General features: G+C 38.8%; 1 protein-coding gene across 2 annotated transcripts in view; it reads right to left on the bottom strand.

The window, feature by feature from the left end:
* PKHD1 (PKHD1 ciliary IPT domain containing fibrocystin/polyductin) overlaps positions 1-16,629 on the bottom strand; it is a 465,580-nt gene that overhangs the window by 403,941 nt on the left and 45,010 nt on the right. For both annotated transcript variants that reach the window (XM_077999818.1, XM_077999819.1), the window contains exons 27-31: positions 12,489-12,619; positions 9,852-9,987; positions 4,936-5,131; positions 4,607-4,674; positions 1,119-2,726 (exon numbers count right to left, since the gene is read on the bottom strand). In XM_077999818.1, coding sequence (XP_077855944.1) covers positions 1,119-2,726; positions 4,607-4,674; positions 4,936-5,131; positions 9,852-9,987; positions 12,489-12,619 — 2,139 coding nt within the window. The remainder of the gene's footprint in view (positions 1-1,118; positions 2,727-4,606; positions 4,675-4,935; positions 5,132-9,851; positions 9,988-12,488; positions 12,620-16,629) is intronic.

Raw genomic sequence — 16,629 nt, 5'->3', positions numbered from 1 at the left:
GCAATAACAGTACATGTTTTGGGACATTTGTATGAGTAAAAGTAGTCCACATTTCTAGTTCACACTGAGATACAGAGTTCGCATCACTACTGCCTTCATACCAAGTCTAAGTGGTACTTGACTAACTCAAAAATAATGCTTTTGTTTAAGATGCATTTCTTATTTCCCTGCTCTTCCATCATAAAAACATGGAATCTTAGGGAGTAGAAAGGGGAATTTGGGGATCATCCAGTCCAAATTCCCTTATCAAATAAGGAAGCTGAGTTTTAGAAAAGTCAAGCATAAGTTAGTTAAATCAGTGACAGACTAGAGCCAAATCTCAGTCCCCACAGTGTTCCACCAAGCTGAGACCAAATTTGTTCTGAGAAATGTCTTAGTACTTCATCAGTCTAAGATTCTGTTTCTATAATTTTTTCTATACTTTCTAAATCATAACTAAATTTGAACTATCTCAAGTGCAATAAGGCTTTAAGTGAATAGAAATTGAAATCTTTTCTTCACTGGAAGGAAAGCCTAGGCAATTTTTGGTATATCTAAAGGGAGAAAACAGTTCAATCAGTTTAATTGTTCTATACATTTGGCTTATTATTGTTGAAATATGAGTCCACTTGTGAAATATTACAAAATGATAAAAAAAAAAATACTTAATACATTTTAAACAATGCAAATTGGCAGACATGGCCTAAAACTAAGTGAAGGCATTCATGTTCTTAAATGATCAAATTATGAGCTCTTACAAATGGTGTTATTTAATTAAAATACAAATTTAAAACACAAATCCAGTTGTATTTTACAAATTTAAAATACAAATTTAAAACACAAATTTAGAACACAAATTCAGTTAATGCATCAAATCAAAATACAATCAAAGATTTGCACAGTTCCCTTGATATGCACAGTTTCACAGAAATGCACAGTTTCCTTGATAAATTTAAAAAGTTTCATAAACAGAGCATAACAAAGACAAGCCTCAGGAAGGAATTGGGATTGTAAGAAGCCAGTGGGCTTCTCTTTCCTTCCCTCAGGCAGATCATGTTAATTTTCTACTTCCCAGAAGTGAAAGGAGCCACCAATTCATTTACATAAAGAAAGTGTGCTGTCTTATTTGCTTGACTTACCAAAGTTCTCCTTCACTGCTGTAATAATAACTCTTGAGGTGAACACCAGGACAGATGAGGCCCACCCTCTGATGCAGTCATAGCCTCTGACATGGTACTCCCCGGCCGGAAGGGAAGGGACCACGCACTGAAGAACGGTATGGTTACCAGAGACACCCACGCAGGGTGACATTCCTATAAAAATGTCAATGTTTGCAGCTCCTGAGATCTGGGCCACTGCAAAGGTTAAGATGCCATCGCTCTGAGAAATAGAGATCAATTCTGGGGTAAAGGCATTGCTATAACCAATGACTCCTATGTGATACCAAAGTCCATCTACCTCTATTTCCAGGGCAGCAGAGCCATTCCCTGTGGGAACAATGCACCGGATGAGCTCAGCACCGATGTTCACCATCAGGCAGGCCTGCTGGTCAATGTAGACTGACGTGGTGTTCTGTCCTCTCAGGCCTGTGCCCTCTATGGTCAAGAGGCTTCCACCATGTATGCTGAAATTCTTAGGAAAATAATGAAACACTTGGGGCATAATGTAGAAGTGTCTGGAAACATTATCAGAACAAGCATATCCATTTCTTGTATAAAAAACTGACAGGTAGTGGGGTCCTGGGGCCAAGTCTCTTGTCTGGCACACAATGTGGCTTTCATTTAAAAAAGTTACATTGCAAAGAAGTTGATCATCCACAAACACCATCGGCTCATCAGCTGTGGTGCCTAACCTCTCACCCCTAATCAGCACAGTGGTCAGAGACCCACTGGTGTTTGTGGACAAGGCGTCCATGATAGGACTTGCCTCTTCCCGTATGAAGAGAGTGCAATTCCCGTGACACTCACTGGTTATCCCATTGACCAGGACCGTGACGTTCAGGGAGAAGGAAGCTCCAGGCAAGGGGTCACCCTCCAGGCTAACCTGGCAGAGAATGGTGTGGTCTCCCAAACTCAAAATCTCACAAGTAAAAGGACCCGAGAGGTCAACCCGAACTGATCTCGTTCTAGAGTTAAGAAGCAACCCCCTCACAGTGAGTATGGTCCCACCACACGCCGAGCCCTGCGATGGGAAGATGGCCATTATCCGAGGCGTCACTGCAAATTGCTGGGGCACCACAGACATGTTAGCAAATCCCATCTGCTTCTGACGTACTTGCAGAGGATAGATGCCGGCCTCCAGACTGTGAAGAGGGACGGAGCATCCAGACAGGCTTGAGTTACCCTGGAAGGACTGTGTCTCAGCATCACAGTTCAGGTTCCCCAGAAGGATGACTGAGTTGGAAAGGTTACTTCCTCCCACACGCAGGCTCAGGCTGCTGTTTGTGATTTCGCCTTGCATGGCAGTGACTACTGGTGTTGCTGCTGCTTCATACATGAAGGTGAAGCCATTCCCCACCAAGCTTGGTGAAGGACCACAGGCGAAGGACCTGTTGCCAGCCCAGACCTCCACGGCAGCTGGGACAGTGGGAGCGCCCGCATCGGGTATCTGGGGGGCCGGCAGGGTCTCACACCAGATGCTCGCCTCCGTTAAGTTCACAATGTCACAGGACTGATTGCCCACAAGTACCCAAACCAAAGCTGGGTCCCTGCTGAAGCCTATTCCTGAGATGCTGAGGATGGTCCCTCCTAAAGTATGAATATGGAAAACAAAATATTACAGCTGAAATTCTTAACTAAGAACTCACAGCACCTGTGCAAGTCCTAGGGCAATTAAGTGGAAGGTAGGGCATGTGTTAGTGAAACCTCAATTATTTTTTCTCACCCACACCAATGCTAAATTTGTGATTATTTAGACAGGAGTCAGATGTGGTAAATTCACATAACAGTAAAATAATACAAATTGTTATATAGGAAGGATGTCTTTAACACAAACTTTTCAAGTACCTTTGTATATCCTAGAAGGCACCACTTTAATCAACTTATACACTAATGAAAAATCAAATATCTTAATCTTCTTATCATATGTTATATTATTGGACATATTATCCTGTATGCTATATATAATTTGTACATTGTCCTGTATACATTCAACTTATATGCTAATGAAAAATCAAATTCACTGAAGTCTTCTATCTTCTATATTGTTCTATATAATAGTCCAATATTCCACATATTATACATTCTATTGTATTCTATTTATTGTACCATATATTCTATATTCCACATACAGGAGAGACATTAAAAGTCATTGCATCGTGCTGGTAAATTTGCTGCTACCTTCATAGAATCTTTGCCTTACTCTCCAGTAGAGAGGCCACCAAAGATCAAACCCCATCTTCAGGACAGGATTGGAGTAACATGACCCACAGCATAACCAAACTGTGCAACATGGCTTTTAGGAGGATTTTACTACACTCAAAAAGGATAATGTGCTATCTTATAGACGATCACAATGATCATTGACATGTCACTAGATTGCTTTCCATTCTTTCTGAAAACAGTTTTAGTGATTGATCTATTTGTCTTGTTCTTCCATCTCCCATATCAGCAAGTGTGTTTCTATTTCTGAGTCCTTCATCTGTCTCTCTCATGGAAAGTGAAGTCCCACAGATTCAATCCTCCCCTCCTTGCATGCACAGCATCTAAAGGGCGACTGTAGGACATGCTGCCCTTGTTTTTCTCATATCCACTCTAGAGTGCCACCCATCCGATGCTTCATCCTCTTTTCATTAGAAAAACAGGCACATCTCGGCCGGGCGCAGTGGCTCATGCCTATAATCCCAGCACTTTGGGAGGCTGAGGCGGGTGGATCACCTGAGGTCAAGAGTTCGAGACCAGCCTGGCCAACATGGTGAAACCCCATCTCTACTGAAAATGCAAAAATTAGCCAGGCATGATGATGGCTGCCTATAATCCCAGCTACTCAGGAGGCTGAGACTGGAGAATCACTTGAACCTGGGAGGCAGACACTGCAGTGAGCCAAGTCGGCACCATTGCACTTCAGACTAGGCAACAAGAGTGAAACTCTGTCTCAAAAAAAAAAAAAGAAGAAGAAGAAGAAGGAGAAGGAGACTGAGGTAGAGGAGAGGAAGAGGAAGAGGAAGAAGAAAGAAGAAGAAAGAGGAAGAAGAAGAAGGAGGAGGAGGAGAAGGAGAAGGAGGAGAAGGAGGAGAAGGAGAAGGAGGAGAAGGAGAAGGAGGAGAAGGAGAAGGAGGAGAAGGAGAAGGAGAAGGAGGAGAAGGAGAAGGAGAAGGAGGAGGAGAAGAAGAAGGAGGAGGAGGAGGAGGAGGAGGAGGAGGAGGAGAAGGAGGAGGAGAAGGAAAAGAAGAGGAGCAGGCATAGGCATATGTCCTTATCATAAAAATTCTTTAATTTCCTGAGCAAATGAATCACCAAGTTTTAACAGCCTTTTAAAAACACCCCTCAGTTCCTGGAGCCTGAGGAAAGTTTCTCTCCTGTTTCCCCTCTCTCTGACCTCACTGGCAAATTAATCCAGAAACAAAGTCTGAATATCCAGCAAATAGAATTGCTGGATAATTGATAACAGTCACACACGAGCCACTCACCCAGCAGGGACCCACAGCAAGGCTCGATGCTGAAAACTTCTGTGAGGTAGTGGATGTGGAGATCAACCCTACAGAAGATAGGGAGATGGTAAGGAAATAACTGACAGAGAGAGATAAGAAAGAGTAAGCCAGAAGAGCCATATGTATTTTGAGGAGAAGAGCAAACTGTCTGTATAAGGTCTCTAAGATGTGTTCCAATGTTACGATGTTCATGTCTTTAACCCCTAACTTCCGAGGGAAAAAGAAAACACCTAACTCAAAACTAGAATGACCTAGCTGAATGCCAGACCATCAAACAAACCTAAAATTAACGCAAGTGGCCACCTCACCCTTGTGAGTGAATGCTGATCCCATTGATAGAGACAGAAATTCTGTGGAGGCCAGCTGGAAGTGCAGGCAGTGCCACCTCCAGGCCCCACGCTGACTGTGTGTGAACCAGAGCCAAGGCATCCTGGATGTGGACTTCCACATCCAAATCCGTATAGTTCACCAGCCTCGCCACTCCAATGACCAGGGTCTCACCGCCTGTGTTGAGAAGAATCCATTAGCCTCTGAGATGTGGGGTTTGTGGACTCAACCATCTATTCAATTCTAAAACTGTCTTTTTGGATTAAATACACAGTCACCCCTAAGCATAATACTCTAAGAGTTTTGATACCAACCTAAATTTTTCAAGAAACTTCTAACACCAATTTTTTTTTTTTTTTTTTTTTTTTGAGACACATCTCATTCGGTCACCCAGGAGTGCTGTGGTGCAACCTTGGCTCACTGCAACCTCGATCTCTAGGGCTCAAGCATTCCTCCCACCTCAGCCTCCCAAGTAGCTGGGATTACAGGCATGTGCTACCACATCCAGCTAATTTTTGTATCTTTTGCAGAGACGGTTTTGCCGTGTTGCCCAAGCTGGTCTCAACCTCTTGGGCTCAACCAATCTGCCTGCCTTAGCCTCCCAAAGTGCTGGGTTTACGGGGGAAAGCCATGTTGCCTGGCCAAACAACTCTTTTAACAGAGATATGGTCTATAACCTCAATGGTATAAAGAGAAAAATTGGCAGTATGATTGTATTTAAGAGACACTAACTTATTTTCATGCAAAGGCAAACCAAGAAGTTTGCAGAGCTAACAGTCTTTATAACCAGCAAATAGCACCACATATTGGTTTCTCAACCTCCACTTTTCTACTGGTAGAAGTCTGAAGCTATATTTGAGTGTGCACTGAACCTTACAGTAATGCAGTATATGAGTTTAGTAGCTCATAACTGACAGAGTACTTTCATGTATGTTATCCAACTTGTTGGTCCACACACTATCCTGATTATTTATATGGGGCAATTAATATGACTGGCATTTTGCATTTGAGGAAACTAAGCTCAGTAGCCACAGCCTCACGGCTATTAATAATTAGTAAAAAAAAAAAAAAAAAAAAAAAAAAAATTTTTAAAGTCAAGGACTGAGCCCAGTCTTCTGTCTTGCATTTCAATGCCTTTTTAGTTTAATTAGCAACTCTATTAAAATACGTACACTATGGGCACTTTCATGCAATTTCTTTTAACTCAAATATTTATTGAGTACTACGAGGAAGATGCTACAAGGGGCACAAAATAAGTTAAAAACAGACCCTGCCCTCAAAGAAGCCTCAACGGTAGCAAAATAGGTGACAAAATGGCTTCAGTAAAAGATATACTATAAGAGAGGTGAAAATTAAGCACTGGGATTGCTCAGATCAGAGCAACATTATGAATATCAGGAAAGATGGAATGGGCAAGATGAGAGTTGAATTGGAGTTTGAAAGATAAATCCGAAAAGAAAGTCATAGAGAAGAGGGTGCTTATCATTTGTTTCTAGAAATTCCACGGTTTTATCCAAAACCTTTCACAGCACTTTCTCAATCAACCAGTGGCTTGGAGAGAAAAAAAGAGAATTGGGTGACATTCTGGAAGGTACAGGTAGGGTTCTGTTGTAGGGATAGGCCAAGTTGATGGTGGTTCTAGGGCCAAAGACCAAGAAAGCCAAGCCAGAGGGATGTCTGCTTAACTCAGTGGACGGTAGTGACTACCAAAGACTTCTAAGCAAGGAAAAGATATGATTAAAACTGTTCTTCCAGTCTATAAGATAAATTGAAAAGATAGACGAGGAGAAATCCAATCTGCAGACAATTATAGTCTTAATCAAGTGGACCAAATCAAGTGGGCAACAGTAGGAATGGAAATAAATGTCCTCACCTTTCCTGTGTCCCAGTGTGGCCACTGAGACATGGCTTGGACTAAATAAAGCATCTCTAGCTCCTTTAGCCTGTAACGTTTGAGGACTACTGCAGAGCTGGTATCTATGGGATGCCATGGCCAATTAGATGAGGAGAAGAAAGAGGTTGCTTGAAAGAGAAAAGTCAAAGAAGAGGGATGTTGTGTGGTGGGAAGACTATGAATCTGCATTCAAATCCTTGATCTGCCATTTTACTACCTCTGTGACTTTGGGTGATTTACTTACAGCTCCCAAAGCCTTGGATTTTTCATCAATAACATGGTTAATAAAGCCCATCCCATGTGGTTTGTTATAAGGATTAGGTTAGATATCCTGGGAAAGAATCTGGCATGATATAGTACACAAGAACGCCTCAATTAACTTTATTTTCTTCCTTGCTCCCCATTCTCTTGACTGCAAGTCTTCCCAGTCTCTACTGGGAAGTCTGAAGCTTCAGTGTAGTAAGTTCAGGGGATTTCAGTGCTGATTAAGGAAAAAGACATGACTACGAAGTGGCAGTAGCAAAAAACAAGCATTATGTGGGTGGTATTTTGACAGATTCACAGAGGAGGAGGAAGTCTCCCAGCATAAGACCTTCCACAGGCAGCAGTACAGGGCCCGCATCCAGAAAGGGAAGAAGGCAAGGGAACTGGGAGGGGGTGAGAAGATGAGAGAGGGGGGGCTCTGTGTCCAGATGACGTCACTCAGCAGCCTGGTGAGTAGCCTCTGGGACAGAGAGCTCCAAAGGCATCAGAGGCTTAGGGTATTTTATAGCCCCAGGGTTTTCTTACCTATGGCTGATTGATGGGTGCAGTTTCATGGGGCATGCAAAGCAAGAGGACTTTAAATGGCTAAAAATATGCTTATTTTGGCTACATTGAAAACAAGTGGATGTGTAAAAGTTTGAATTTAGCATTGGCAGGCTTTTGAGCTAATGGATCCTGGGGTGCTATGAAGAAGTAAAAAAAAAAAAAAAAAAAAGAAAAAAAAAAATAGGGCCAGTAGACAGGGCCTTTCTTTGGCTTGTTTATAAAGCATTCATTTCAACAAAGATTTATTGGTGCTTATTCTATGTCAATTCCTGGACCAGGTATTTTTACCTGCTTTATCTCCTATTTTCATGATTACCTTGAAAGAATTATTCCCACCTATTAAATGAAGGAACTGAAGATAAAAGAAGTTAAATATCTTACCCAAGGAATATGGTAAGTTCAACTAAATTTGGCCTAAGGCTGTCTCTGTACCTCGAGTCTCTACATAAAGAACGGCAACCCAACTTTGTGATAAACTGAAAGCCTCAACTACCTGAGCTTCAGTTAATCACAGGCTGCCAGTTGATCAGACCATGCTCCAGTAAGGCAAACGGGGAGCTGTTTCTGGCCTCACTTACATTTTCTGTCTATAAATGCTGCCTGTTCATGTGGCAGAGTGCAGTTCTCTGAAACTTTTCTGGTTCAACAAGTTACTATTAGTCTTTGTTCAAACAAACTCTGTTAAATGTAATTTCTTGAAAGTTCTTCTTTTTAACAAGTGGTTGAGCTGGGATTCATGCAGATTCCATTTTTCCTGACTGTAGAATCTAACACTAAAGGTCCTGCACATCAAATTCACCACCACTCCCCATCCTGGGTCCCTCTTATGCTTTTATTTTCATTTCATCTCAGCCTCACAGTGATCATCAACATCATCTCTTGGATGGACATGTGCAGCACTCAAACTTAAAAGAGGCATTCCCAAAAGGCTACTACACTTTGTGGATTTTATAACATGTTCCCCTTTATTCTGCTTGTAGAAGGATTTAAATGCAAGTATAAATTTTTAAAAGAATGCATTACATTCTATGTATCAACAACATAATTTTGGAGCTCTTGGTCAATTGTCAAGCTAATCCTAGATGCCTCTGAGGCACTGATATAACATATTTATTCTTTTCATTACAGGTAAGAAATTTTATTAAAAGCCAAAAATCACTGAAATCTGAATATAACATGTAGCTCCCCCTCCCTTTTCTACCTCATTGGGAAGAATCTATACCACTAAGGAATTTTACACACTTCAGTCGCCTGAGGCAGCAAATTCTTCTTCTGCACTATCTGAACTGAATAATATTGGAAGCTAAAGGACACTTCTCTTTATTTATGTACTCTTGGGCTATGGAAAATGAAAACAGTACCAGAAAAATTGAGTTCAGGCTTTTTCTTTGGGAAATATGATGGTTTTTTTACAATAAACCCTTAGATAATGGCTGCCACAAACCCTGTTATCTGGCATTCAGTTCACCAGAAACGGAAGTTACCTGCTACTCTTCCAAATCTATATGGAATTACATGATAATAAATTATTATAATTCTACCTTGTCATATCCTCTGAATCATCAAAGAAAAATTATTCCATGTAGTAGGTGCTAATGAATCCATTATTTTTATACATAGAATGTCTCAAGAAACAAGAATTCTAAGTTAATCAGAATATCCCATTCTCTAATTACATTAAATAACTGCTACAATAGAACCTGCTGTCAAAAAGAAGTATTTTACAGTTAACTGCAAGTAGATAAGTACTTGGTATATACAAACAGATGACCTGTATTCAAGTTTTAGACAAATTACTTATTCTCTCCATTCCTTAATTTCCTTATCTGTAAATTGAAGCTAATAATCCTATAAATTAGTGGCAAGGATTAAATTACATCTATTATATGTTTGTGCTATCATTATTGTCACTTACTAAATGCTCGAGAAACATATTTTGAATTGTAACTTTTGAATTCCCACATCCTTTTCATGATGGAAACTGTCCCATCTGTACAATGGTTCCATTTTACAGATGGAAAAGAAAGTATCAGGAGATTGATTTGATGATGGCTAAGATGAAAAAAGCAATCTCCTAGTTTTCAGGAAAAAACTTAAATCCAAAATATAATAAATTTCAGAGGATATTGATTGCCCTTTTTATAGGATCAATGCTCTAAGAAGAAAAAGATCTTGCAGTATCACATATTTTACCTGCTATGTTGCTTGTGTTTCTGCTTAGAGTCACAATAACTGGATTTAAGGAAGAGACATATGTAAATGCTCTGGGAAGAACTGCAGAATGGTTCCCTCTGATCACAGTCACATTCACAACGTGTCCATCTTTCCCCTGAAAAATCAATTTTAAAAATTAAACCTCAGTTCTATTTTAAAGTGGGACTGACTTAAGGGAAGAGAACTCCATATAGAATTACTGTTAAAAGTTAATTTTAAGAAAGTTGTTTTTAAAGGGTATATTTGCTACTTCCAAGTCTTTCTCTTCCCCTAAACCCTGCACACCCTCCCCATCCTGCCCCTCATCCCCAACACAGAGTGACAAGTGCTTGGACTAGTAGTCAAGTGCAATGTTAGATGCATAAGGACATGCTCTAAGGGGTAAATAAGAATGATTTGCAATTAACACACCAATTGTTTCTGCAAAAATATGGCAATTTCAAATAAATATCTATACCTAGCTAAACTATCCATCAAATATGAGAGTACTCTCAGGCATGTGAGAACTCAGAAAATTTCTCCATGATACATTCTTTTATAGGATGTACTTATGGTTATTATCTCATAAAATAAATAATAATTTAAATATATATAATTTATATTTAATATAAAATATAGTTATATTATCTCATAAAATTATATATATATATATTTTTTTTTAAAAAACCCAAGAAACAGTGACTCTACCCAAGAAAGCAATCAAAGTAAGCACTAGGATAAAATCTGTAGAATAAACCTGGAAAATAAGCAGGCTAGATTGAAACAGGAGAACAGAGATAGCTTCAAGGAAAATGAATAACTGACATGATGGAACTTTTATTAAAAGATGTTGGATTTTACTTATAAGAAAGACATGTTGGCCAGGCGCAGTGGCTCACACCTGTAATCCCAGCATTTTGGGAGGCCGAGGCGGGTGGATCACCTGAGATCGGGAGATCGAGACCAACCTGATCAACATGGAAAAACCCCATCTCCACTAAAAATACAAAAAAAAAATTAACTGGGTGTGGTAGTGCATGCCTGTAATCCCAGCTACTCAGGAGGCTGAGGCAGGAGAATCACTTGAAGCCGGGAAGCGGAGGTTGTGGTAAGCCATTATTGCACCACTCCAGCCTGGGCAACAAAAGCAAAACTCTGTCTCAAACAAACAAACAAACAAAAAGACATGTTTAGAAAACAAAGTAAGAACTCTAGGGGGAAAAAAAAAAACGAAAGAACTATAAAAGAAAAAAATATACTACCTGGTTCTGCCAGCATCATTTAAATAGTTAGAATAATATAAACATGTTTTATTGATTTAACGTAAAAATTGTATTGCAACTATATTTGAAAGAATTAAAAGTGTTTTTTTCAGGAAGAGGGAATTGAAGAAGGGAGAGGAGGGGCAGGAGAGCATAATTTACTATTTTCCTTTTAACCTATGCATCTATCACTTGGATCAAAAGTAAAATTCACTTTTTATTAATGTTTATTTTCTCTGGTAAAAGAAATTAAGCAGTACATGTCTTACCCATTAAAATGGCAAATATATATTAAGATAATAAAGTGATAACCCAGTATTAGCCAAAGTGCCAAAAATCAGACACTTGCACAATGATGATAGGAGTATAATTTGAAAGGGAATTTCAGACAACTGGATACTACATATCAAAAGCTTTATAATTTATATTAATTTATCCTGAGAAAAGAAATGTACCCCCAAAACATAGTTATTAGGATGATTAAAGCCCTGTTGTTTACAGTAAGAAAAATCTAGAAATTATCTAAATGTCTGGTAATAGGGAAGAGTTAAACAAATTAGAGTACAACCACATATTGGAATTGAATGTAGTTTACATATAAAAGCTAGCTTTTCATAATATTTAAGGAACTAGATGAGATTAAAATGTAGGACTAGTGATCAAAGAATATTTTGAAACTTATCTCCCAGGGGATCTTTATTTTGGGGTCATGGGTGTGCTAGGAATGTTGATACTGCTTAAGTCAACTCTGAATAGAAAGTTCAGCGGCAGCTGTGAGTGTGACTCTCCCCAACAGCACCAGGGAAGAGCCCAGACTCAAATGCCTTAACAGGCCATGATATAGCACTAATTGAAATGAAAGGAAGAGGTTAGGGACTTGTTTTTAAGAGGAAAAGGAAGCAAATGGAGAATAATTAAAAAGATATTTCTTAGAAATCACACATTCTAGAAGTTTCTAAGTTCTACAATTCATACCCATACTAGAAAACAAAATTGCTGGTGAAAACTAAGTTGTTTGTTGTTTGCTTAATAGAGAAGGGAGACTTCGCAATATATAAGCCTTGCAAGTCAACACCCAGAATGTGCACTAGCTAAATTTATTTGTTATGTGTCACTAATACTCACTGAGAGTACAGACCAGAACTGCCTGGTTGTTTTCTTTTTAAAGAAATTAATTGATGTTAATTACAAGCTCCATTGGTGGGGTTAGTTTCCCACTTCATAGCAAAACAGACAATATAACTACTACAAGCATACTATCATGATGAGAAGTTTATATCAGTTCACTTAGTTCTAAGAAGTGATTCACTGAAAACGTTATGTTAATAGTGGTCACTCACCCAGAGAGAAAGAGATATGAAAGGAATCCACTTACCCTGGGTGGAACTTTGCACTGAATTCTGCTTGAATTGTTTGTAGTGACATTTATAGCACAAGAGTAAGATCCAAATAATACCAGGCTAACACCTTCCAAACTAGAGCCTCTGATGGTGGCCCAGAGCCCTCCTGTAACAAAAACAGCATATTCAGATGGGATCACCAACCACACAGGCAGACAAAAATTAATTATGTACAAGATGGATATAATGAAATTAAAATATGAAACTCCTTAGTCAAAAGAAAGGCAAAGCTCAAACTGCAGGAAAAAACTGGAGTTAAATACATAAACTATCATATAGAAAGGGAGAAATAGTGACAGGAGGGCAGAGAGAGGTAGCACTGCATCCTGAAGACCTTTAAGAGTAAAACCTAGGGACACAATCATGCCACAAGTCAGAACAGGTAGGTAGTAGTCTCTGAAAACTCCTTCTGCCCTAAATTTTAAAGATCATTCCTGCAATCCTATAACACATATTTTTTTCCTAAGAAACCACGTGTAACAGAGCATCATGGTGGAAGGAACGGTGGCTGAGAGTCAGGGTCAGGGCCACAGATTGCTCAGCTACTTTCAGCAGGTCATTGTAGTATGGGCCCTGAGCTGAAGGGTCAGCATTTTCCTCGTCTTTAAATAATAGTGTTAGCCCTTCCAGCTTTGTGATTTGACACTACACATACTAGGTTCAGGTCACTATGAAAATACAGAAATGACTGGTATCACCGCCCACTGCCATCAGAATTTTTCTACTGACCACTAAAGAGCAACCACAGAAACCCCCATCTCTTCCCTGCAGATGTTAGCAAGAAGAGAGTTGGCTCCAGTTCTGCTATCACAGCACACGTTTCCATGTGGAGGAGCAGCCTTTGATCTAGCTGATGTATAACGATGCTTCTGGTCTGCCATCTCCCCAGATGGTGATACAAGAGAGGCAGTCAGGCCACCAAACAGCCTTACCCTCCTTGAGGGTGGGGAGGGGTACAGAAGCAAGACTACCTTCAGGCATGTTGGGGACAGAAAGCGGAATCTACAAAACCTGATGAAAACCTTTGAGGACAGTGTGACTCGGTGGACTAATACCCTGAAGTTAAATGAATAAGAGCAATATACAATCGTGATATAAAATATACAATATCTGGAAACAAACTTCACAAGAAAAAAATTTAAGAAGGTAAAAAAAATTGAAAAATAATCTTTGAAATACTGTTGAATAACTTAATGGATGGATTAAAACTTACATAAGAAAACTAAAATAAATGGATCAAAAGAATGAACACCATAAAGGTGACATATCTTTATAAATTAAAGCATCAATGCAATTTCAATAGACACATAAACAGAATTTGTACTTAAATTAGACAAGCTGATTCTTAAGTTTAATGAAAAATAAACAAGAATAGCCAGAAAACAAAATTTCAAAAAGAAGTGTAAAGAGGTCTTCTGCCAGACATTAAAATATCTTATATAGTAACTATGGTATCAACTACATGGTAAAATAAAATATAGTCCAGAAAGAAACGCAGATCAATATGAGGCTATAGGGTAGGATACGAGTGACATTTCACATAAGTGCAAAGTAAATTATTTATTCAGTAAATAAAATGAGTAAATATCACTGAAAAAAACTAAATCTGAATTTCTACCTTATATACTTCACCAAAATAAATTCCCAATTTATCAAATATTTGAATATTAAAAAGTTTTTTAACTAGAAGGAAACATGGCAGAATTTTTATTTTCCTATAATTTCAGAGCTGCAAAGTCTGTACTAAGTATTTTACAAGTCCTGAAGCCATAAAAGGAAGACATCTTTTATTATATAAAAATTAAAAATATTTATGAATTGCCAAAATGAAAAACAAAGAGAGAAATGATAATAAAGGGCAAATATCCTTAATACATAAAATGCTCTTTAAAATCAGTAAGAAAGAACAATACTGCATTAGAAAAAATGGGCTAAAGACATTTCACTGAAAAGGAAACACAATGCCCCTAAACACATGAAAAGATATTCAATTTCTGTCTCAATAAAATAAATGCAAATTAAAACTACAATGAAATATTCTTTTTCTCCTACAAAATAGGTAAATGTCAAAAAGGTTGGGAACACACCATGTTAGTAAAATGTGGTAAATAAACACTCATATGCATTGCTGCATAGGCAATAAATTATGCAACCTCTAAAGAGAATATTTTGATATTTACCAAAATTTTTAATGCACATAACCTCTTGATCCAGCAATTCAACTTCTAAGAATTTATGCTACTATTTTTGCACATGTACAAAATGGGACAACTCCATATACTAAATAATAAAGTTGAACCCTGTTTAGGGCTGAATTATGTCTCCTGCATCCTCATCAAAATTTATGTTATTAGCCTAGCTCCCAATAACACCAAACATGACCTTATTCAGAAATGGGATCTTAGCAGATGTAATTAAACTAAGATGAGGTCATACTAAAAAAAGATAAGCCCCTAATCCAATATGACTGGTGTCTTTATAAAAAGGGGAATTTGAGCCAGGCGCGGTGTCTCACGCCTGTAATCCCAGCACTTTGGGAGGCTGAGACAGGCGAATCACGAGGTCAGGAGTTCGAGACCAGCCTGGCCAGTATGGTGAAATCTCGTCTCTATTAAAATTACAAAAAATTAGCTGAGCATGGGGGCGTGCACCTGTAGTCCCAGCTACTCAGGAGGCTGAGGCAGGAGAAGTGCTTGAATCTGGCAGGCAAATGTTGCAGTGAGCTGAGATCACACCACTGCACTCCAGCCTGGGTGACAGAATGAGACTCAGTCTCAAAAAAAATAAAAAATAAAAAATAAAAGGTTTGGTGTAGGAGTGCAAGGGGGAAGTTTGGACACAAACAAGACACAGAGATAATACCGTGTGAAGATGAAGCAGAGACTGGGGCGGTGTTCTATCAGCCAAGGAACACCAAAGATTGCCTGTAAGACACCAGAAGTTAAGAGAGACATGGAACAGAATCTTCCTTAAAGTTTGGTTCAGAAGGAACCAACACTCCTGACACCTTCATCTCAGACTTCTGGCCCCCAGAATTGTGGGACAATAAATTTTTGTTGTTGAAAACACCCAGTTTGTGGTACCTGATTGCAGCAGCCCTAGCAAGCTAATACAAATCCCTACCTCATACCATGTACAAAAATTAACTCGAAATGAATCAGGTACCTACATATAACAGCCAAAACTGTAAAACTCACAGAGGAAAACATGGGCATAAATCTTTGTGACATTGGATCAGGCAATAGTTTCTTAGATATGACACCAAAAGCACAAGCAATAATGATAAATATAAACTGGACTTCATCAAAATTTAAATTGTGTGCTTCAAATAGCACTATTAAAAAAAGTGAAAAGGCAACTCACACAATGGGAAAAAATATCTGCAAATTATTTATCTGATAAGTGATTAGTATCCAAAATACTTTAAGAACTTACACCTCAACAATAAAATGACAAATAACTCAATTTAAAAATTGGCAAGATTTGAATAAGCATTTCTACAAAGATGTATAAATGGCCAATAAGGACATGAAAAGATACTCAACATCTTTAGTCATTAGGGAAATCAAACCCACAATGAGGTATCATCCTATGCCCATTAAGATGGCTACTATGAAAAAAATAATAATAATAACAAGTACTGGTGAGGGTATGGAGATATTGTGACATGGTTTGGCTCTGTGTCCTCATCCAAATATCGTATCAAATTATAATTCCCGATGTTGGGGGAGGGTCCTGGTGTGAGATGATTGGATCATGAGGGCAAATTTCCCCCTTCCTGTTCTAGTCATAGTGAGTGAAATCTCATAAAACCTGGTTGTTTAAAAGTGCATAGCATATCCCTCTCTGCTCTCTCTCTCCTGTCACCATGTGAAGATGTGCTTGCTTCCCCTTCACCTTCTGCTATGATTGCAAGTTTCCTGAGGCCTCCCCAGTCAAGCCTCCTGTACAGCCTGCTGAACTGTGAGTCAATTATACCTCTTTTCTTTATAGACTTTCCAGTCTCAGGTAGTTCTTTATAGCAGTGTAAGAATGGACTAATACACACTGAAACCCTCTTATATTGCTAGTAGTAATGTAAAATTATGCAGCCATTTTGGAAACAGTTTGGCAATT

This window comes from Macaca mulatta, chromosome 4, assembly GCF_049350105.2.
Source record: "Macaca mulatta isolate MMU2019108-1 chromosome 4, T2T-MMU8v2.0, whole genome shotgun sequence".
NCBI classification, from domain to species: Eukaryota; Metazoa; Chordata; class Mammalia; order Primates; family Cercopithecidae; genus Macaca; species Macaca mulatta.
This window is presented reverse-complemented; position numbering and strand designations above follow the sequence as displayed.